Source organism: Lissotriton vulgaris, chromosome 11, assembly GCF_964263255.1.
Source record: "Lissotriton vulgaris chromosome 11, aLisVul1.2, whole genome shotgun sequence".
In the NCBI taxonomy this organism is placed as follows: domain Eukaryota; kingdom Metazoa; phylum Chordata; class Amphibia; order Caudata; family Salamandridae; genus Lissotriton; species Lissotriton vulgaris.
This window is the reverse complement of record NC_141699.1, coordinates 835,235,762-835,259,267: the sequence shown is the minus strand read 5'-3', so window position 1 is coordinate 835,259,267 and position 23,506 is coordinate 835,235,762. Positions and strand designations below refer to the sequence as shown.

At 50.2% G+C, this 23,506-nt stretch overlaps 1 protein-coding gene across 4 annotated transcripts in view; it reads right to left on the bottom strand.

The window, feature by feature from the left end:
• Positions 1–13,005: 13,005 nt before the first annotated feature.
• PIGX (phosphatidylinositol glycan anchor biosynthesis class X) overlaps positions 13,006–23,506 on the bottom strand; it is a 513,668-nt gene continuing 503,167 nt past the window's right edge. For all 4 annotated transcript variants that reach the window (XM_086943952.1, XM_086943950.1, XM_086943953.1 and 1 more), the window contains one exon: positions 13,006–14,230. Coding sequence is in view for 2 of the 4 variants with exons in the window: in XM_086943950.1 (XP_086800076.1) it covers positions 14,087–14,230 (144 nt within the window). In the remaining 2 variants the exon portion in view is untranslated. The remainder of the gene's footprint in view (positions 14,231–23,506) is intronic.

The following is a 23,506-nucleotide window of genomic DNA, read 5'->3' as shown; positions in this document are numbered from 1 at the left end:
CCCGTCTACATTCAGGGTAAGCCGTTCCATCGCCAGGACATGCCACAGACGCGCCAACCAATCACGTACATCTGGAACATCCGGGGAGCCCCAGCGCGCTAGCAGGACCTGACGTGCAGGCAGCAAACCCATTGCTATTTGTCGCCCCAGTGGTGTGCGAAGAGGGAAGCAAGCCGGGTGCCGGAGGCCTAGCAGTGTGTGCTCAGGTAGACGGGGTAGTGTGATCCAGAACGCCGCATCTAGTTCATCCAGAACCGTTTTCCAATATCGTTCCAGTTTGTGGCAGTGCCCTAACAAGTGCAGGAGGGTGCCCGACATGCCGCATCCCCTCCAGCAAAGACCAGACATGGCCTTATCCCAAGACGCAACGCGAGATGGTGTGTAGTACCAGTAAGTCGTGAGCTTGTAGGCCGACTCCGAGCCCGCTGTGTTGACTCTCGTGTGGTGTGCGCGATAAAATGCCTGTTCCCACTCCTTCTGCGAGAGCAGCCTCCCCAGCTCCACCTCCCAACGCACCAGCGCCTTTGTGCGGGGCCGCTGTGTATCGCGTAGAATCATGGCATATATTTCAGAGATGAGACTCCGATCGTTCTTCTTACGCATAAGCCATTGCTCGAATGCCGTGAGGGAGCGCGACATCAGTGCCATATTGGCCGGGCTGGACACCCAGTGAGTCACCTGCGCGTAGGCGAAGCTGTCCGCTACATCCGTTAGGAAATGCTCAACCCGAAGCTCCGCAAAGGGGACAAGCCCCTCCAGATCAAAAAGCATGTCCACCCTCTTACAGTCTTTTTCACGCCAACGATGAAAGACCGGAGAAGCAAGGCCAGGAGGGAAGGCGGGATTGTCCACTATCGGTGTCATGGGTGAGGGGAAGGTCGTCCACCCTTTACGAGTTGCCAGTTGATCCGAAGCCATAAGTGTTGGTGACATCACTGGCGAGGAGTACAGTCCCCACGCCCTATCCTTGCGAGGCAACCAGAGCTCCCGCCAAATGTTGCAACCTGCCACTGTCTGATCCATGAATAGCCAATGCTTACTCGATTCCGGTCTATTCCATTCGACCACGAAGCGCAAACAAGCAGCCTGAAAGTAGGCTACAAGATGAGGGAAACCCAGGCCACCTGCGGCTTTGGGGAGTGTGGTCGTCACGAAAGGTGCACGCGGACGCTTATTGTCCCAGAAGAATCTGTTCACTAGGCCCTGGAGTTTTTCAATATCCCCCTCGGCGGAGTAAGAGGCAGCATCTGAAAAATGTACAGTATCCTGGGCAGAAGAGTCATTTTGATGGCTGCCAGCCTGCCGAACCACGACAGGTTAAGGTGCGACCATGCTGCAATAGATTTGGTAGTTTGTTCAACTAGGTTAGCATAGTTCAGGGAGAGTGTCCGGGGGATGGACGATGCAAGGCGGATGCCCAGGTACGTGATGTCTGAGGGCGCCTAACGGAACTCAAAATCCCGCTGCAGGTCAGTGACCTCCTCTGGCGGGATTGAGATATTAAGAATTTCTGATTTTGTGAAGTTGACCTTAAAACCGGCCGCGGTCTGGAAAGCCCGGATCTCCGCCGAGAGGCAGCGTAGCGAGGTAGCAGGGTTCTGTAGCGCTAGGATAACACCATCAGCGTATAGGCGTATTTTATGTTCATCAGCACCGAATCGAAGGCCCGTGATGTCTGGATGGGATCTGATACGCTGAGCAAAGGGCTCCATGTAAAACGCAAACAGGAGCGGCGAGAGGGTGCACCCCTGCCGCGTCCCTCTAGTGATAGAGAATGGCGCCGATCTACAGCCATTTACCCTAACGACTGCTCTTGGAGAGGCATATAGGGCCTGGATCCAGCGCAAGAAATTGCCTTTCAGACCGTACGCCCGCAGTACTCAAAAAAGGAATCCCCACTCGACCCTATCAAAGGCCTTCTCCGCATCGATGGATAGGAAGAGGGCCTGGGTCTTTGCGCGACGAACTCCATCCAGCAAGTGCAACAACCTCTTGGAGTTGTCGCTGCCCTGACGGGTGGGGACGAAGCCTGACTGGTCCGGTTCCACCACTCCGTCCATAAGGGGGCTGAGTCTCGATGCGAGGATGCCCGCGAAGAGCTTGGCGTCGATGTTCAGGAGGGAGATTGGCCGGTAGGAACTACAGTCCTCAGGATCCTTGCCGGGTTTAAGTATGACCGTTATGGCAGCGTCCGACATCAAGAGCGTGACCGACCCCGTCTCAAGGAATGAGTTGAACAGGCGGGTTAGAAACGGGGCCAATTCCCGGCAAAACGTTTTATAAAACAGTGCAGAGAAGCCATCAGGCCCAGGGGATTTGGCTAATTTCAGCCGGGAAATGGCGGAAATTACCTCCTCCAAACGGATCTCCAAGTCTAGCTCCTCGACCGCACTCTCCAACAGAGGGGTAACGCCAGCCGCCGCAATGTTCCGGTCACACTCGGCGGGTGATGAACCCTCCCCAGTGTACAAGGATTGGTAAAAGTGGCGGAAGGCAGCTGCGATCTCCGTGTCCGTGGCGCATGACACCGAATGGGAGTCTCGGATGGCGGCAATGGCTCGCGACTGGGCCTGTGCCCGCAGGCGATGTGCGAGCATTTTACCTCCCTTATCTCCACTTATATAAAACTTATGGCGCAGGCGCAGTAGCGCATATTCTGCTCTGTCGAGATCTAGATGTTTCAGCATGCGCCTTTTAGTTTCAAGCTCCCTCCAAACCCGGCGGGCCCCAGTGCGTTTGTGTATAGCCTCCAAACCCCGGACCTCCCTCTCCAACTCCTCCCTCTTATCTCTTCGGAGCTTGGAGTAAGTAGCCGCTAAAGCAATGAAATCGCCCCTAACCACCAGCTTCAGTGCCTCCCAAACAGATGCGATCGCAACGTCCCCGACTGGATTCTCGGTGAAGTAATTTGTGATAGTGTCCCTGACCTTATTGACGACGGATTCCGCACGGAGCATGGAGTCTCGCAACCGCCAGCCGGCAGATGGTGCACGCGCACCGCCGGGAGTGAAAATGACCGACAGGGGCGCGTGGTCTGAGAGGGATCGGGGAGCTATATCAGCATCATGAAGATGGGGCAACAGGGCTAAAAAGTGGTCAAGGCGCGTATATGTCTGGTGTGCCGCTGAGTAATATGTGTAATCGTGCTCCTGGGGGTGGTGCATCCGCCACACATCATGCAGTCCGCCATCCGCCAACCACTGCTTCCCTTCCGCTGACCAGTACCCTGAGCTGTGTGATCTATTCGCCGACCTATCCATAGAGTCATCCATTACTAGATTGAAATCGCCCCCCACCAGGAGGAAGGCATCAGGGGTAGCCAGGACTTGGGCTAATGCTGTGCGCAGAAAGGGTTCCTGCTGTGTGTTTGGTGCATACATGGAACCAACAGTAAAAATTGTGTCCCCCCACTGCACTCGTACCGCCAGGAATCTCCCCCGAATATCCACCAGGTGAGCCAGGATCTTACAGCGCAGTAGGGAGCTAAAGAGGAGGGCCACTCCATTTTTCTTGGCCGGGCCAGATGACCATAGTTGAAGGGGGAATCTCCTGTCTCGCATCCACCGCTTGTCCTTGGGCAGGAGGTGCGTCTCCTGTAGGAGGCAGACGTCACCCCCAGATTGTTCTAGTAGGGATAGGACAGCAGAGCGCTTCACGGGGTTGTTCAGTCCTTGGACATTGAGGCTCACCACCTTCAACTCCCTAGCCATCGCAAGCGAGTTTGACCTGCATCACAAGCGCTCCAAGGCAGATTCACGGCCGAGCACGGCTCCCGCAGGCATCCAGAACACACACCCTTCCGTGCAAGTGGGATGAGCAGAAACATACCTTTAGGGACAAATGGCACAGGTCTGATGCAGAGCCCCCCCCTCTATTCACTCCCCCCCTGCACACATACCGAACCCCCTTTTAACAAAACCAACTTGAAGCAAAAAAGGACAAGTTTGAGTACGCAGGTCTGTAGTTAAGGCCACATAGGCAAGGGGAATAATCACCAATCCACAGTCCTCCTGTTCCCGATACGGGACTCACACAGCCCACAAAACATACCAGAGTACCTGCAGGGGATACCTCCCCTCCGGCGCCGCCTATGTACCCTCTCGGGACTCACGGCACCTCCAAAGCGTCTTCCGGAGTGGCCTCCGTAACCTGGGCCACAGAGGCTACAGCTGCGCTCCTCTCTTGAAGACGTGTCGAGGGATTAGGGCCCTTATTGGGAGCGGAGCGGCCCACCTTCTGTCACTCCGCCGAGCGTCTTCTTTGCCTTTGAGTGTCGCCACCGTTCGCCGACTCCGCATTTGTGCGTTCAATACCCAGGAGATCCATGGCTACCGCAAGCGATCGCACCTGTACTAGTTTATTTTGCCAACGAAATATGAGTCGAAAAGGATGGCCCCACATGTAGGCAACGTTGCGATCTCGCAGGAATGAAGTGACTGGGCGAAAGTCCCTGCGCTTCTGCAGTGTGGAGGCCGCCAGATCCTGGTACAGCACCGGATTATGCCCGCGAAACTGCAGGGGAACAACATCGCGCGCCAGCCTGAGAATGCGTTCCTTCAGTTGAAAGTCATGTACGCATACAAGGATGTCGGGAGGTGGATCTTTCGGTCCCCTGGGTAGGCCCACGCGATGCACTCTGTCCATTCGAATGGCCTTAGGCTCTTCGTCCTGTAGGATCTGCTGAAAGATGGCCTCGACATACTCACGAAGTTCCGCTCCCTCGCCCTTCCATGGCACCGCCCTGATACGGATATTGTTGTGGCGGGAGCGGTTCTCCAAGTCCTCCGCATGTGCCTGGAGGTCGAGGTTCTGCTCTGTAAGCCTGATAACGTCCTGCTGAAGTCGGTGTATGTCGCCCCCTGTCTCCAGGTCATGCTCTTCCAGTGTGGCCATGCGTTCCCCCACTTCGTCCACTTCCCTCTGGACCTCTCTCAAGTCCGCTGCAAGCTGGTTGCGCAACCCTGCAATGTCCTCTTTGATTGCTGTGAATAGCTCCAGCATAAAGGCCTTAGTCTCGGGTTCCTCCGCCGGACTCCGGCTCGGGGACTTGTCAGCCACTGGAGATACAGTGGGCCCGGAGCTCTTCAGTACTCCGTCCTTGCCCGGTTTGTCCTTCTTCGTTCTGGCGGAAGCCATGGTCAACTTCCGATTGCCTTCCTTCTATCGTCCACTCCCAAGGCCGGCAGGGCCGCCACTCGACACTCACGACCAGGCCCGGCGTCGACGTGCTCAGCTAAGCCCACCTCCGGTCACCCGGGCTGTACTCCAGACTAAGGCCCAGAGGACTCGCAGATCCAAGGGGTAACCAGGTGAGTCTTCCCAAGGGTGGGGCAGTCCGCAGCTCAGGCCGCCACCCAGTCCGGCAGCAGGCAGGGCCGGGGCACAGGACAATGCAGATCTGACTGGGGCCCTATTCGCGCAGGGCAGAACACCACGTGGGGCAAATCGACACGCCCCGCGCCAAGACAGAGTCTGAGCAGGCCGCTGAAAGCGACTCGGGGGCCCCTGCACACAATGTGCAGCCGTTCTACTGCCCTCTCACCTCCGTGTCCACTCCAGCAGTCCACAAGCAGTCCGGTGCACTGTCGCCAAAGTGCTCAGGCACCCCCCTCTGCCAAGTCAGGGGCTCCTCCAATCTCCTGTGGCCGGGGCCACCACCGCTAGGACCAAAGTCGCCTTCCAGGGGGGCCCATCAACCCGACAGCACGACTTGGGCATCAGGCGCCTCAGAGGCCCCCTCGCAACTTCCTGGCGTTGGGCCCGCACAGGCCCCGACGCCTCGGGGTCACGTAGGCAGCTCTGCCGGGGCTCGGCTCACCGGTATGGGCGCCCGCTCTCCGTGTCGCTCTATGGTGGGGTCCCAGCGATTCCGGCGGTTCGCCTCTCCGCGTCCCCCTCGGCCACGCGAGGCGCGTCGAGGGCGCCGCCTCCGCCCCCTCCTCTCCGGCAGCTTCTTCTGTGTCCCGTCACACTAGCTCCGCTCACCAGCGCCGTCGGAGCCCGGCTCGGCTCCCGGTCCACGCGCGCCGCAGGTCACTTCTCCGTCTCGGCGCTGTTGCGGTGCCGGAGGACGAAACAGAGCCCCCAGCCAGAGATGCAATGCAGCAGGGCGGCAATTATTCTCGCCGGCAAGGGGTCCCAAGAGGGTGCTAGGCAAGGCTATAGGGCTCGTGGCGCCGGAGGGACTCGGTTCCACGTCCTACTCCGCCGCCATCTTGGCCACGCCCCTGGGCTTTCTTTTAAACAAAGAAAAATTAATTCTCATTCCCACTTAACAAATAGAATTTCTAGTCTTTCTGGAAAATTCCTCAAGCGCTACATTACATATTCCTCAACCAAAGGCATAAGAAATTAAAGCAGAGATTTTTCACATTCTTCGCAGCTCCCATATCTCTTTCACATCTCTGGCAAGTATAGTGGCCCAAGCAATTTTTCCAGGCCCTCTACTCTTCCGAGCCCTTCCAACGCCCAAAAATACGCCACTTTCACAAAGGTCTGGCCTATTCAGATTCAGTCACTATCGACCCAGAGGCCCGCTTAGAACTTCAATGGTGGAACGACCATTTAGACACCTGGAACAGCATGACTATCTTTGCATCAGTACCAGATCTTGTATTGAATCAGATGCTAGCTGGACAGGATGGGGAGCCCGTTGTGGACCAAATTACACATCAATTGTTTAGAGATGCTTGCAGGCTCCTTTGCAATCAAAACCCTAGCAAAAGACAGAATACAATGCTCCATTCTTCTTCACATGGACAATGTATCTGCGGTCCAATATATAAATCATTTAGGCGGCATCAAATTCAAACCTCTGGCAGTACTCGCGAAAAGCTTTTGGGAATTCTTTCTTCTCAATCAATCAAATAATCTTTATTTGACCTAAATTTGGTCATAAAAGAAAACACAATAAATACAATACACTTTAAATAACCCATTATAAAATAATTTGACAATAAAAACACATTTAATGAGACTTTTCAGATATCATTTGATTGATTCTATCTTCTCAATAAGATCTCTGTTCGAGTAGAATATTTTCCAGGCAAACTTCATTCCATTGCAGATTCGCACTCTTGTCATCCACGAGACTTTAGCGATTGGAAGCTTCTCCCTCCTGTTTTCCAGTCTTTCTCTCTCAAAAATGGAGTCTGTTTCACATCGATCTTTTAGCTTCATGCTTCAATACACACATCACATTTCTTCAGCTGGAGTCCGGATCCTCTAGTCTTAGCTACAAATCCTTCCCAGGTCTTCAATATGATCCTTTCGGCCATCCTTACAATCTGGTCCTTGACAACTCTCTCATTCTTTCTGCTTGGAGTATAGCGGGTGTGAGAAGTTGGCCTGATATGTGATGTCCACTATTCTACTGGGCACCCTGTATCAGTCCAAACAACCCTTATGTGATGGTTGTAAAGTCAACCTTATAGACCAGCTATCCAAGTGGTAGCATGGACAAAGCAGTCTTAGGCTAATACTTCAGAGAGCATATGAAGCCAATTGTTTTACCAATAATAACCCCTTGAATACCAAATTAAAGGACACCACACAAGTTATATATCAAATATATATGTATTTATTACTAACACAACCCCTCTGCACTCTTTATGAGGTCAGAGTTTGAGGTACAGCACAAGTGACTCAATTAGGATACTATAAGTTGCACAAATACAATTCTGCCCTAGGGGGTCTCACAAACCATATACTTAATAAGTGGTATAAGAACCACTTCAGAACAGGTGAATAGGCCTAGGGCCTAGGGAATCGCTGGGACTACACTGAACAACCACAGGTTAGGAAGTAGGAGTCTCACAGGATGTGTGTGCAGTGTCTAAACACACACGCAAGTTCTCATAGGCTTTCAATGGGAACATAAAAGTTAGAAACTAGTTGATTTCGGACAGCCCGGGTGGAATTGCTGGGAAAACCAGTTAGAACAGGACACTTGGATAGTTATTACCCACGGGAGCACCGGAGTACTCGAGTTACCTCACCCAGGGAAGCCGGGTGCATAGGTGTGAAGTTGTGTCGGGTTTTGTCGTCGATTCCTATGGAGAGCTGCAAGAAGATGCTGCAGGCGACCAGGAGGAAGATGTCCGGATGGATCCAAGGGTGGATCCGAGAAGTGAAGAACCTGAAAGTAGAGGGGACAGAGTCTGGGTCACGAACCAGTGACCAGGAAGGAACCAGGCGATGTTGAGCTGCAAAAAGGTGAAGAAGTGAAGCTTGTCTCTGCAGCTACGTGGACCAGGAGGCATCGCCGACGACCAGGAGCTGGATACGGACTGTCCCACGAAGGCTCTCGCTGTTGGCGGTGTCGGCTTCCGGATTGGAGTCGACAAGCCTTGGCAAAGGCAACCCATGCAGGGAGTGAAGATCGACTTCTTGTACAGACCAGCAAGGTCTGTGGAGCTTCCCCTTTACAGGAAAGCAAGAGCAAGCCCAGAGCAACCAGGCAAGCAGCGGTGTTTCAAAATGGAGTCTTCAAGATGGCCACTAGCCAGCGGGCTAGCAACCGCGAAGACGCGTCAAGAGGAAATGCAAGAGCAGGCCCCACGCGGCACTCGTGGAGTGTGGAGGGCTGAGCTTTGGTGCACTTACGACTCGGTGTTGGGGCTTCTCAAGTCCCAATGCAAAACTTCGAGGACGCCTCAGAAGCTGCACAGTTTAGCAAAGAGCAAAATGGACAGGTGTCCGGTTCCAGGTCTCTCGTGTCCGCCATGGGTCTCAGCTTTGCTGGAGATGTGGGTCGGGGAAGTCTGGAAGTCCAGTCCTGTGAAGCAGAGTCGTCGGGATCCTTCGGGAGCGTCGACAAAGCAAACCGGTAATTCACTAGGTGGTGCCTGTTTGCACAGGGTGGTCACTCCTTGACCACAAGGGAGATTCTTCAGTCTTCTAGTTGCAGTAGAATGTCGAAGGTCCAGAGTTTCGTTTCAGAGTTTCAGTTCAGGATAATCTAAAGTCTCTAGACTCAGCTCCTAGCTTTATACTGATTAAAGGGGCTGGATCACCTGCTAGGTCTCTCCTATGGGTGGGACCAGGGAAGGGGATGGTTACACCCCTTTCCCTTTGTCCAGTTTTGCGCCAGAGCTGGGGCTGGAGTGTCCCAGCAACTGGTTTGAACCAGGCCATGCATGGAGCACCTTGTGTGCCCCATCCAGTGTCTCATTTCATTCAACCCACCCTGCCCCAATACACTATAGCCTGTCTGGGGAGGTGCTACCACCTCCCAAGGCAGGAAACCTATTGTCCAGGCCTCCCTCGCTGGAAGGGCTCCCAGCTGCAGGAGGTCAGACTTGTGTCTGTGGCAGCAGCATTCATTTTGTGATGCTGAGGCTCTTTTTAACTTTAACCGAGTAAAGCTACAACTACATGCCTTCTCCCTCTAGATGGGTGGAATGCTACTCCCGTCGCCAGAACTGGCGAGGGGGTAGTATTCCAAAGCGTATGACACCTTACACGACATGTTTCGATAAAGCCAAACCAGAGTTAGCATTAACCGCAAGGATTATAATGCACTTGAGAGTATACGGTATGGCTATATCATAGAACAGCTATAAGGACAGGGTTCGGAAAGCTGCAGACAGGCTCAGCTCATGCTAGAGCACCATCTCACATAAAACCAAGTACTCTGCCTTCAGGACTGTTAAGGCCTGCCATAGGAGTGACTTATAGGTATATATGTGTCTATATGTAATGGTAGGTATAGGAATACTATACCTAAGCAAGGGGTGATTACATGACCTTGCCCCAGCTGAGTGATCAGCCAGTTGTGTCAGTTTGGATGGCCAGCCAGGGGTGGCATAATACATGCTGCAGCCCCTGGTAGGCCTTGGATGCACCTATGCCCTAGGTACCTATGGTACACTATACAGGGGCTCATAAGGTGACCCAATATCCAATTGGAGATGTACTGAAAGTACATGGAGTCCATTTTACAGTGAAAGCAGTTAGCCTGGGGCCCGGATTAGCAGGATCCCAGGCCAACTAAGTCGAAAACCAGCTAAACACTAGGCAAAAAGTTGGGGTAACCATATAGTCAGATATCCACCTTCCTACAGCGGGTCAGCCCAATCTTCCCATTTCATTTCACCAGAGGCTTCAGATTTCATAGCAAAGCCTGGGCTCCAGGAACAACTAAAGATTACAGGTCCACATGGGCTTTATGGTCAAGCTGGTGTTTGGGAAAACATCTCGATCCCTTTTCAACCAATATACTCTACATCATTAATTTGTTTGCTGCTGAAGCTAGTGGAGGTAAGTCTTACAGGACCATAAAGCTGTACAGATTGGCAATTTCATTGAACCATACCTACATTAACGGCAATTCAGTCGGACAACATCTGCTCATCTGTCATCCTTTAAAGGGAGTAAAAGTTTCTGAACCTTCTTGACCAAATTATAACAAATTGTGGGATGTCAGTGTGGGTTTGAACCTGTTTCTTTCATGGCCTGATAATGCTGTTCTTTCCTTGAAAATGCTTCCTGCTAAACTATGATTTGTGTTTAATTTTTATTAAATGTTTATCAAATGTCAAGGCTTTAGATGTTTCTTCCAGTCAGTGTTACCCCACTGGGTTGTGTTTACAATTAACAAACGTACGAAAACCAATTTAAAGTCAGTGTTTTACCCTTATTTCCCAAATCAACCTAAACTGTTTGTCAGACAATGTCTCAAAGTATATGAACAACAGACTTTTGATCTCAGAACGTCCTCTCGGGTCCAGCTTCTCATTTCCTTTTGTAAGCCCCATAATCCTGTTTCTTCTGCCACCCTGGCTCATTGGGTCAGATGGGTTATGTCCTCATCAGGCATTGATAATTCTGTTTTTGGGGCTTATTCCACTAGGGGTGCTATTTCTTCTAAAGCCTTCTGGGAAAGTTCCAGATTAGAGGACATTCTGGATCAGATGACTTGTCCAATGATAAAATATTTAGAACCTTTCATTGAAAGCCTGTTCTCATTGCAGCTTCTGTTGTAGTTGACATGCTTTAAACAAGCATAATAGGAGCCTCCAGTCTAGATATAAAATGTACATTTTCCTAGTAATTTATGAAGGAAAGTCTTCATTTTATTAAAGACATGGAGGTGTGTATTATCCCACCTTAACACTTGGCAGCCTATGTTTCCTTACCTCCCTGATACCGGCATTACCACCTACATCATCCTAAGGACATCATAGTTCAGATGGAACTCTCTTCTGCTCCTTCCTCTTTGACACTTCCACACTGATGTCTACCGGTCTCCTTTGAGCTTTCACAAATTCTCCATATTACGAGCTATTGCTAAGAGCTGCTTACGTTGGTTATGGCTTTTTCGATTGTTGTCTTAATTTTTCCTTTATTTTCTGGTCCTATCTAACTTCTCGCACAAGAAGATAGGGCTGTTCCAGGCCTTGAAAAATCCTAAACATTTTACTAGACCTGCAGGTCTAGTGACTTAAATAATCTACTCGACTGATTTGTAATGCTCTTGACCCATAAACTGGTTTCAAATGATGTGATTGTGGGCAAATATTTTAATTCATTGAGACACCATTTTCTTCATTATCACATATGAGAGCACCTTTAAATGTGTGAGTGCAGCATGTCTGGTGTACAAAAAAATCTTTTGTTTGATTTAACCTCATCAGAGCGTCGAACGTTCAGCGCCCAGTGCTGAAGGTTCGGATAACGAATGCTGGCCCGTCGGCCAACGGTCGTGCGCAGCACTGGGGAGGTAGTGCTCGTGATGACCGTTGGCCGACGGCAGCAGTTAAGGGGTTAAAAGACTAAGGGGCAGATGTATCAACATTCAGATTTGCGAATCTCAAATAGCGATTTTTTAGAAATCGCTATTAGAGATTTGCAAATTGGTATGTATGCAGAAATTCGCATTTTTTTTGCGATTTCTTAAAATTCCTTAATTGCGATTAGCAGATTGCGAATCGCAATAAGGAATAATTTCCCATTCATTGCTATGGGCCAGGAGGCCCATAGGAATGATTGTGAAGTTATTCTCAATTTGCGATTCGCAATTTGCGAATTGCAAATTGAGAATAATTTCAAGGGTGAAAGGGTGTCATAAGGACACCCTGATGCACCCCTGAAATTCACATGTGTGCGCATATGGCGCACATACATGCCCTAAGGGCATGTATGTGTGCCACATGGCACCTTCACAAATGAAAAAAAAGTGCGTTTGTGAAAGAAATTGCAAATTACCACCAACTTGAAGTTGGTGGTAATTTGCGATTTCTTAATGAGAAGTCGCACAACTTGGATGCTTCATACATTGCATTTAAGGAATCGCAAAATGTGCGATTCCTTAAATGCAATCGCAAAATAAGGAATTGCAAATTTGCGATTCCTTATTTTGAACTTGAATTTCCTACATACATACCATTTAGCGAAAATGAGTTCGCAAACACCGAAATTCTGCAAATATCGGCGTTTGCGAACCCATTTGAGCTTCATACATATGGCCCCAAACCTTTTTTCCATATATAACACAAATCTAGCCACAGGATACGCATGACCCCTTTTAATAAGTTCATGATAAAAGCATGAAGTAGGAGCATGCTGTCATTTGTAATCAGCAGATTTTACATTGAAATGACAACAAACTTTCCCACTAACATGCGGTTTTACTGATAAAATTATATAGCGGACAAACAATGTTTGGAAATAGAGTTTCTGCTAATATGCGTCATTTGCATATCACCAATTAAAGTGTTCTGGTTTGATTTGCTCCTATTTAACTCTTTGTTTGCATTACACTTCTTAATTACAAAAAATTTGCTTTTGTAATTCCTAATATATTTTGAAATATTTGTAATATTAATTAACAGGTTGTTTATTTAAATGTTATGTGTTAAAGAAAAATAAATGGCATCACCAGACAGCTCACTTGGCAAAAACATCTAATTCTAGTGTAAGAGAGAAAATAAATTCCAGTTTCCAAGCAGCAGTTAGTAATACGACACACTGCCATTTGACCTCTTTCCTTGAACAGTCAGCAAATGTGATAAAAACAAGATTTAATTGCATCTTTATTGCTCATTCACTTTCTGAATGATCAGAACACCGGTTCCTTTCCAGCCTAAATTCACTCGCCAGATTGTGGTAAAAATAGCGCGACCTGATAAACATTTACTCACAATTGCAAGTGGGCAAGTAGATTTACGAGGCCTGTGTTCGTAGTCAAGCAGGACATTATACGTTCTGATGTTATACTATTGGTGGTTATGTACATTACGTTTCTAATTCTTTTGACTAGCATGTTGCTAAGACTCTTGGGATTTGTAGTTTTTATCCTTCTTGACTGCTGCTATTCAAATTAATGCGAGTAAAGATAGCATAATACTTGCCTCCATGTCTTTAATAAAATTAAGATTTTCCTTCATAAATTACTAGGAAAATCCACATTAAAAACAACTTTTCACAGTCCAAGTCAGGATGTGCTTAATAGATTTAAACTGCACCCATGTCTGTAGGCTTCCTGTTAACATGAAAATTCATATCCTCGTTAACTAGTGTCACAGTTAAGAATGTCCCAGAAGTAATCAATTTGATAAACATGTATTAAAAAAGTTTGTGGCCTCTGTGGGATCAATAACTTATTAATAGTAAACAGATAGGCTTATATTTTCACATCCCAAAATAGCTATATTGGAAATATTGCTTAAACTAAAACATTGCCTTGTGAATTAAATATTTGCATTACACCATCCTAGTCTGTTTTTCAACTGAACTAATTTATACTAAATTCATATTGCATTGGCACTGCTTTCCTCATTGTGAATCTGTTTCTTTACGTAAAAAGATCATTTATAGGAAAATGACACAATCTATTAAGTTACTATAAGGAGAGCTTTAATTTGATTTTGATAAAGTCCAAAGGAAGAATGAGTTGCATGAACAGGACTAGTCTGGACTGTGCACTTGTGTTTCCTAAAGAATCAGAATCAATTATTTCTGCTTTGTAAGGAAACAAAACTCCGTACATAATCATTGAACTAACCATAAACCATGAACACTGAATGTTCTATTGTAAAGGAGCTAATAATTCTCCATTGAAATGTCCCAAGGAAGAAACCTGACTTTAAATGTGGCGTCCTGCATGTCCATATACCGTAACCAAAATCATAAGAGAACATAAGAGTGTCACAAGGAGAGTCACTGCACAAATCACTGAGCTGTGCTGCTGGAGGCCAACTGGAACTTGTAGGGTCAGCTCTTCTGGCACCTGGAGGGGGAAGAGAGCAAGCTGTTATGTCTTGTGTTGCCCTTTCTCAAGCACGTTCAACAAACAATTATGTTTCAAGGTAGATTTACTAAAGGAGGCTGACCACCAGAGGTCCAGACAGCGGGGAAGTTCCAATTCAAATGAACTACTTATATTCCAAATACCAATAATACATTCCACATGGCATCAGTGATTTCCATATCCACCCATTTGAAATGCAGATAACCAAAATACAGCTTCCTTCCCTTTGAACAAAAAAGCTAGAACTATGATAAAATATCAACAGTAATATTTGTACCCCACAAAAACACATTAGGGAGTGTTCGCACACTCCGTCCAAGGCTAAGGAATACTGAACGCAATACCATTGCATTTGGTTTTCCGGTTGAGTCTCGAGACAAACAATCACATCAGCACAGCACCTCCGACACAATGCAATTGGAACAGTGCTTTTATTGAATGAACAGTCTCTGATCCAAATTCAGCAGATAAGTACATCTGCTGGTTATCTTGGAACTCTGTGTCTATGACTGAGAAGCAGCCTTGCTGACTCTAACCTTTATTCTGCAAAGGACGGTAGCCTGCTCTGATTTGCTTCTTCATACATCATACACAGGTGTCGGGGGTTGGGTTGTCCCAAGAGATCTGGCTGTGGGTACTCCCACTATGCTTGCAATAGTGTAGGAATCCAGAACAAGGGAAATCAGTAAGAAGAAGTGAGAAAATATTACTGAAAACTAGTCTATAATGTGGTTTGTCGGCCTCAGATTGAGAAGTTTGACAAGTGAGGAAATTTAAAATAACGGAACACAAAGGGCCATATGTATCAACATCCAGATTTGCGAATCTCAAATAGCGATTTTTTAGAAATCGCTATTTGAGATTTGCAAATTGGTATGTATGTAGAAAATCGCATTTTTTTTGCGATTTCTTAAAATTCCTTAATTGCGATTAGAAAATTGCGAATCACAATTAAGGAATAATTTCCCATTCATTACTATGGGCCAGGAGGCCCATAGGAATGAATTGGAAGGTATTCTCGATTTGCGATTCGCAATTTGAGAATCGCAAATTGAGGATAATTTCAAGGGTGTCCAAAGGACACCCTGTTGCATCCCTGAAATTTGCATGGGTGCACATGTGGTGCACATACATGCCCTAAGGGCATGTATGTGCTTCACATTGCACTTTGAAAAATGCAAAAAACGTGCATTTTTCAAGGAATTTGCAAATTACCACCAACTTGAAGTTGGTGGTAATTTGCGATTCCTTAAGGCCAATTTGCATTTTTTTAATGCTTCTTACATTGCATTTAAGGAATCGCAAATTATGCGATACCTTAAATGCAATCGCAAAATAAGTAATCGCAAATTTTGCGATTCCTTATTTTGCACTCAATTTTGCTACATACATACCAGTTAGCGAAAATTAGTTCGCAAACGCCGAAATTCTGCGAATTTCGGTGTTTGCTAACCCATTTCAGCTTCATACATATGGCCCAAAGTCATTCAATTACGCTAGATTTTGGCCCTCCGCTGACTAATGGATGAACAGCTCTTCAGAGTGCGCTTAAGGATGTATAGTGAATACTTACAGTTTTGTTACAAAAAATATTTATCACCTTCTTCTCTTGTCCCTTCTGAAAATTCACTATTCTATTGTGATTTAGGGGGCCTACAATCTTGACTGCCAGACACTGAGTGCAGTCTGAGTAATATGATTTAGTGCTCCCACTCTCAATATTCCAATACATATACTAATTGCTTTTATTTGTTGCTTCCATAACACCAGAATGCAGCAGTAGACTGTTTCACAGTGCTTGCCAACTAGAGTTGGCTTTGGGGATGGGATGCGATGAGGGGAATAAAAACCCACATCCCAGAACAGGGATGCCCTTAGTGGTCTGTTTTGGGGGTGAGTTCCTTTTCATTTTCCTTTCCTTTGTTGTTCTCCCTCTTCTTGTTGTTTTTTTTTAGGTCGAGCCTGGGCAGCGCATGCGTACAAGCTATGCTGTATTGAGTTAGGGATTTGAAGCCCACCCATATTTTTCATTGGCTTGTATGATTGTCTTTTGTAAATGCGGCTTCTAATTCTTTAATCGGCTTGTTAGTCCCTCCTTAGTACCGCCTGGTCTTCATTTGAAACCTCCCATGGCGCCTGGCCCTTTTACTTTGGTTGCGACTCACATGTTTATTTCTATCTATTAGCACCGTTTTCTTTAAAAGAGTTTCTGGTTCTGCAGGCATGATGTGCAGCACACCATGCACGTGTTTACTTTCAAAGGGGGCCGCCCACACCACTTTCTAGCTCAAATGAACGTTCAGATCTGCGATTTAACGTCCACTCTGCCACCTTACAATGTTTTGTTCTTTCATATCACCTTAAAGATAATTAATATTTTATGTCACGCATGAGCCGCGACGTCGACCCGATGCATGAGTGTATTTTTTTAAGTAATTCTTTAATGCCATTAAATAATCAAACATGTATCACAGTTTATGAGAAAAGTTTTTTAGGTCTCGCCTGGCGTTAGCAACACGCATGCGCTAGACTCGCCATGGCGAGGGCCTTTTGGAACCAATACGATTCTGATGTGCACGCGGTGGGACAGAAGATGTGCACGCGGGGACTGGATGCTTTACTGGCGGGGTGACGCACTGGGGACTTTTTTTTGGCATGCCTCCAGTAAAGCATCCAGTCCCCGCGTGCACATTAAGAGTCTGCAATTTTTGATTGTGCTCTCTGTTGTCACTGCAATCTATTTTTGGCTTAGTGCCAATACTCCAATCCTGCTGGTATAAGAATGGCCCCCTTACACCCACTTCCCATCATCGATGTACCCTTTAAACGTGTGGGCATGGACCTAGTGGGACCCCTTACACCCTCAGCAAGAGGCCAAAAGTATCTGTTAGTGGTTATCGACTATGCCAGTAGATACCCTGAAGCATTTCCCCTGTCCACCATGACTACCCCTGTGATAGCCAGAGCCATGATCACATTATTCTCACGAGTAGGGTTTCCCGAGGAAATCCTCACTGATCAAGGGACCCCCTTTATGTCCCGCCTGATGGCACAAGTATGTGAGATCTTGGGTATTAGGAAGATACGGACTTCTGCCTATCATCCCCAAACTGATGGCCTTGTGGAGCGATACAATAAGACCATCAAAAACATGCTCCGCAAGGTCATCTCAGACACAGGGAAGAACTGGGACCAGCAACTACCCCTCATACTGTTCACCATAAGAACACACGAGCAGAAGTCCAGTGGATATTTCCCCTTTTAAATCCTCTTCGGCAGAAGACCCCGAACCTTGCTGGACTTGGCAGCAGAGCAGTGGGAAGAGGAAGAGGAGGAAGGTAAACCCCTTTCCCAATACGCGGCTGACTTAAAGAATTCCATCACTCATATTTGGGGTACGGTCCATGATCACATGGAAACGTCTCAAATAGCCCAAAAGCGTCTTTATGACCGTAACAGTCAGCTCAGAGAATTCCAACCCGGAGACAAAGTTCTCTTACTCCTTCCCTCCTCTGACAATAAACTCCTGTCCAAATGGCAAGGTCCCTACACTATAGAAAAGAAAGTAACCCCGTCACATATAGCATACTCCAACCCCTGCATCCAGGGGGAAAACAAATATATCATGTAAATCTTCTTAAGAGATGGGTCGAACCCCCTGAAACCAAGGGTGAGGGTCTATCTTCTCTTCTGGTTAACACAACGAAACCCTTAAGCATTCCTGTGATCCCCACTGACACAACACAGCCAGAGGAGGCTCCTGTGGGAGAGGTGATAAACCCAACACAACGACCCAATTAAAAGCCACACTCGCCCGGTTTCCTGGACTCTTTTCTTCCACCCCGGGATTGACCTCGTTGGTACAACACAATATCGTAGTTCTGAACAACACCATTATCAAACAGAAACCCTATCGCATACCGGAGGCCAGGAGGGAGGCAGTAGAGAAAGAAGTATCCGCTATGCTGCAGGCACACATAATTGAACCCTCTACTAGCAACTGGTGCTCACCCATAGTGATCGTACCAAAGCCTGATGGAAGCTTGCGCTTCTGTATTGACTTCAGACACGTCAACAATGTTACCAAATTCGACTCTTACCCGATGCCCCGGGTCGATGAGTTACTGGAGAAACTGGAGGCTGCTGCCTATATGACTACCCTAGACCTTACAAAAGGTTATTGGCAGATCCCTTAACACCACAAGCAAAAGAAAAAACTGCCTTTTCAACCCCCCCCCCCCCCCCCCGGCCTCTACCATTTTTGCGTGTTGCCCTTCGGCCTACACGGTGCCCCTGCTACGTTTCAGAGGCTCATGGACCCCCTCCTCCAACCACACCGAGACTATACAGCAGCATATCTCGACGATATAGTTGTTTTTAGTGCAACCTGGGTGGGTCATCTAAAACACCTCCTTGAGGTATTCTCAGTGATCCAAAATGCCGGGCTATAAATCAATCCAAGAAAATCACTGTTGGCAACCGATTCCATACATTACTTGGGTTATACCATTCAGGGAGGCCACATACAACCACAAATGAGTAAGATAGAGGCAGTAAAAGCGATTCCTGCTCCCACAACAAAAAGAGAGGTCCGTTCCTTCCTAGGGTTTATCGGTTATTATAGGCGCTTCATTCCACATTTCTCCACCATGGCAGGGCCCCTTACTGACCTTCTCGCCAATACACAACCTATACGTATCAAGATATGGGGGCAGAGGCACGAAGAAAGCTTCCAAAACCTTAAAAAGGCAATGTGTTCAAACCCTATCCTACGTTGTCCAGACTTCCGTAAGCATTTCGTGTTACAGACCGACGCATCGGGAATCGGCTTAGGTGCCGTCCTTCAACAACCCGACCCTAACGGAGAACTGGTACCCGTGCTTTTCATAAGTAGAAAACTGTTTGGCAGAGAACTACATTACTCTACAATCGAAAAGGAGTGCCTGGCTATTAAATGGGCAATCGAAGCTCTGCAGTACTACCTCCTAGGGCGTACATTTACTTTGTTGAAGGACCATGCACCCCTAACCCGGCTCGCACGTAACAAGGACACCAACCAGCGCATCCTTCGTTGGTTTATGTCATTACAACCTTTTTCGTTTCAGACACTGCATGTTCCCGGTTCCAAACAGGTCTGCGCTGACTACCTCTCCCGAAACACCGCGTCAGGGGCATCACTTGCTGTACGCTTGCTGCACGCCGCATTTCCAGCTTACCTGCTTGCCTCCGCCGCCGCAGGACACACGCGGCCGCCGAGAGGGGCGAGCAGGCAAAAGACTACACTTCCCAGCGTCCCCTGCTCTGCGGGGACGCCGACTGGCAGCTGGGGCTTACGCCGGGAGGCGTATTTCATTGAGCCCTTCCTCCGGTGGAGCGGGGGACCTGAAACACCGCGTCAGGGGCATCACTTGCTGTACGCTTGCTGCACACCGCATTTCCAGCTTACCTGCTTGCCTCCGCCGCCGCAGGACACACGCGGCCGCCGAGAGGGGCGAGCAGGCAAAAGACTACACTTCCCAGCGTCCCCTGCTCTGCGGGGACGCCGACTGGCAGCTGGGGCTTACGCCGGGAGGCGTATTTCATCGAGCCCTTCCTCCGGTGGAGCGGGGACCTGAAACACCACGTCAGGGGCATCACTTGCTGTACGCTTGCTGCACGCCGCATTTCCAGCTTACCTGCTTGCCTCCGCCGCCGCAGGACACACGCGGCCGCCGAGAGGGGCGAGCAGGCAAAAGACTACACTTCCCAGCGTCCCCTGCTCTGCGGGGACGCCGACTGGCAGCTGGGGCTTACGCCGGGAGGCGTATTTCATCGAGCCCTTCCTCCGGTGGAGCGGGGACCTGAAACACCGCGTCAGGGGCATCACTTGCTGTACGCTTGCTGCACGCCGCATTTCCAGCTTACCTGCTTGCCTCCGCCGCCGCAGGACACACGCGGCCGCCGAGAGGGGCGAGCAGGCAAAAGACTACACTTCCCAGCGTCCCCTGCTCTGCGGGGACGCCGACTGGCAGCTGGGGCTTACGCCGGAAGGCGTATTTCATCGAGCCCTTCCTCCGGTGGAGCGGGGACCTGAAACACCGCGTCAGGGGCATCACTTGCTGTACGCTTGCTGCACGCCGCATTTCCAGCTTACCTGCTTGCCTCCGCCGCCGCAGGACACACGCGGCCGCCGAGAGGGGCGAGCAGGCAAAAGACTACACTTCCCAGCGTCCCCTGCTCTGCGGGGACGCCGACTGGCAGCTGGGGCTTACGCCGGGAGGCGTATTTCATCGAGCCCTTCCTCCGGTGGAGCGGGGACCTGAAACACCGCGTCAGGGGCATCACTTGCTGTACGCTTGCTGCACGCCGCATTTCCAGCTTACCTGCTTGCCTCCGCCGCCGCAGGACACATGCGGCCGCCGAGAGGGGCGAGCAGGCAAAAGACTACACTTCCCAGCGTCCCCTGCTCTGCGGGGACGCCGACTGGCAGCTGGGGCTTACGCCGGGAGGCGTATTTCATCGAGCCCTTCCTCCGGTGGAGCGGGGACCTGAAACACCGCGTCAGGGGCATCACTTGCTGTACGCTTGCTGCACGCCGCATTTCCAGCTTACCTGCTTGCCTCTGCCGCCGCAGGACACACGCGGCCGCCGAGAGCAGGCAAAAGACTACACTTCCCAGCGTCCCCTGCTCTGCGGGGACGCTGACTGGCAGCTGGGGCTTACGCCGGGAGGCGTATTTCATCGAGCCCTTCCTCCGGTGGAGCGGGGACCTGAAACACCGCGTCAGGGGCATCACTTGCTGTACGCTTGCTGCACGCCGCATTTCCAGCTTACCTGCTTGCCTCCGCCGCCGCAGGACACACGCGGCCGCCGAGAGGGGCGAGCAGGCAAAAGACTACACTTCCCAGCGTCCCCTGCTCTGCGGGGACGCCGACTGGCAGCTGGGGCTTACGCCGGGAGGCGTATTTCATCGAGCCCTTCCTCCGGTGGAGCGGGGACCTGAAACACCGCGTCAGGGGCATCACTTGCTGTACGCTTGCTGCACGCCGCATTTCCAGCTTACCTGCTTGCCTCCGCCGCCGCAGGACACACGCGGCCGCCGAGAGGGGCGAGCAGGCAAAAGACTACACTTCCCAGCGTCCCCGGCTCTGCGGGGACGCCGACTGGCAGCTGGGGCTTACGCCGGGAGGCGTATTTCATCGAGCCCTTCCTCCGGTGGAGCGGGGACCTGAAACACCGCGTCAGGGGCATCACTTGCTGTACGCTTGCTGCACGCCGCATTTCCAGCTTACCTGCTTGCCTCCGCCGCCGCAGGACACACGCGGCCGCCGAGAGGGGCGAGCAGGCAAAAGACTACACTTCCCAGCGTCCCCTGCTCTGCGGGGACGCCGACTGGCAGCTGGGGCTTACGCCGGGAGGCGTATTTCATCGAGCCCTTCCTCCGGTGGAGCGGGGACCTGAAACACCACGTCAGGGGCATCACTTGCTGTACACTTGCTGCACGCCGCATTTCCAGCTTACCTGCTTGCCTCTGCCGCTGCAGGACACACGCGGCCGCCGAGAGGGGCGAGCAGGCAAAAGACTACACTTCCCAGCGTCCCCTGCTCTGCGGGGACGCCGACTGGCAGCTGGGGCTTACGCCGGGAGGCGTATTTCATCGAGCCCTTCCTCCGGTGGAGCGGGGACCTGAAACACCGCGTCAGGGGCATCACTTGCTGTACGCTTGCTGCACGCCGCATTTCCAGCTTACCTGCTTGCCTCCGCCGCCGCAGGACACACGCGGCCGCCGAGAGGGGCGAGCAGGCAAAAGACTACACTTCCCAGCGTCCCCTGCTCTGCGGGGACGCCGACTGGCAGCTGGGGCTTACGCCGGGAGGCGTATTTCATCGAGCCCTTCCTCCGGTGGAGCGGGGACCTGAAACACCGCGTCAGGGGCATCACTTGCTGTACGCTTGCTGCACGCCGCAATTCCAGCTTACCTGCTTGCCTCCGCCGCCGCAGGACACACGCGGCCGCCGAGAGGGGCGAGCAGGCAAAAGACTACACTTCCCAGCGTCCCCTGCTCTGCGGGGACGCCGACTGGCAGCTGGGGCTTACGCCGGGAGGCGTATTTCATCGAGCCCTTCCTCCCGCGTCGCGGGACGCGCGCGGGCAGCACCGGGCGGAGCCCGGGCAGAGGGCGGGCCGTCTGTGGCCGTCAGGGGACTACAGGGGACGGGACGGGCATCCCCCCTTCGATTTGCACACCGGACAATGGGTAAGCGCAAACTACAAACTTCTGTTAATGGGGGTACAACTAAGGCCAAAATTGCGCGGAAAACCCCTGCATCTTCTAACATTATGTCATTCCTGACCACAGCTGTCGGTAAGCTAAACCAGGAAATAGCAGACAAAGAGCGCGAACTAGGCTTGGATCCCATACCATCGGATAGTCAAACTTTGCCTACATTGTCCAGACACCTAATCCCTTTGGACCCGGTAATTGTGATTGAAAAAGCACCCATTACTAGGTTACCAGACGCAGACTTAGACAATATACTGGTACAAGAAGGTGCGGAGGGAAAAGTGACTGATTGCCAAACTGTACACTCTTCTCATGACTGCACCCAGGAACCTGAGCCTGAACCCCAGAGTAGCAAGCGCACTAACAAACACAGGACACATGGTGCACAGCGTCGTAAGCAACAAAATACCCCATTGAGTGCCCTAGAATCATCTATCATGGACATGGTGGAGAAGGTCCTGGTTGACAAACTTGAAGGGGTACTTATACAAATCTCCACAGATATTATTGATACTTTAAGGGATTGTGTTTCCGATATTTTAAAGAAATGTGACAGGATAAATAAATGTGTAACTTCTTTCGAGAAAGATCATCGGTGCCCACCACCCAACATCACCCCACAATCCCCTACCAACCCACAGAGGCAACCCCAATCCCCTATGGAGCAGGGAAATATCGCACTAGCCAACCCCCAGTTTCCACCTGCACCATTACTAGGGTCAATTGGTCACGGAATGGGGCAAGGGGACAGCAAAATTAGCACTAAGCTGCACTCCGCACCCAAACCCTGCCCTCCACAGACAATGCCCCTGACCTCTACCCAAGATGGGCTTAACACAGCAGGGTCTAGAAGACCTCGCCCGAGACCACCAGTTCACCTCCCACCAGAAGCTACACCTTTTGTCGCAATCTTGGTGAATATTCCAGTCTTAAAACCTGGGGAAACTGAGTCAAATGACTCAGTACTGGATAATATAAAAACATGGTGCAAT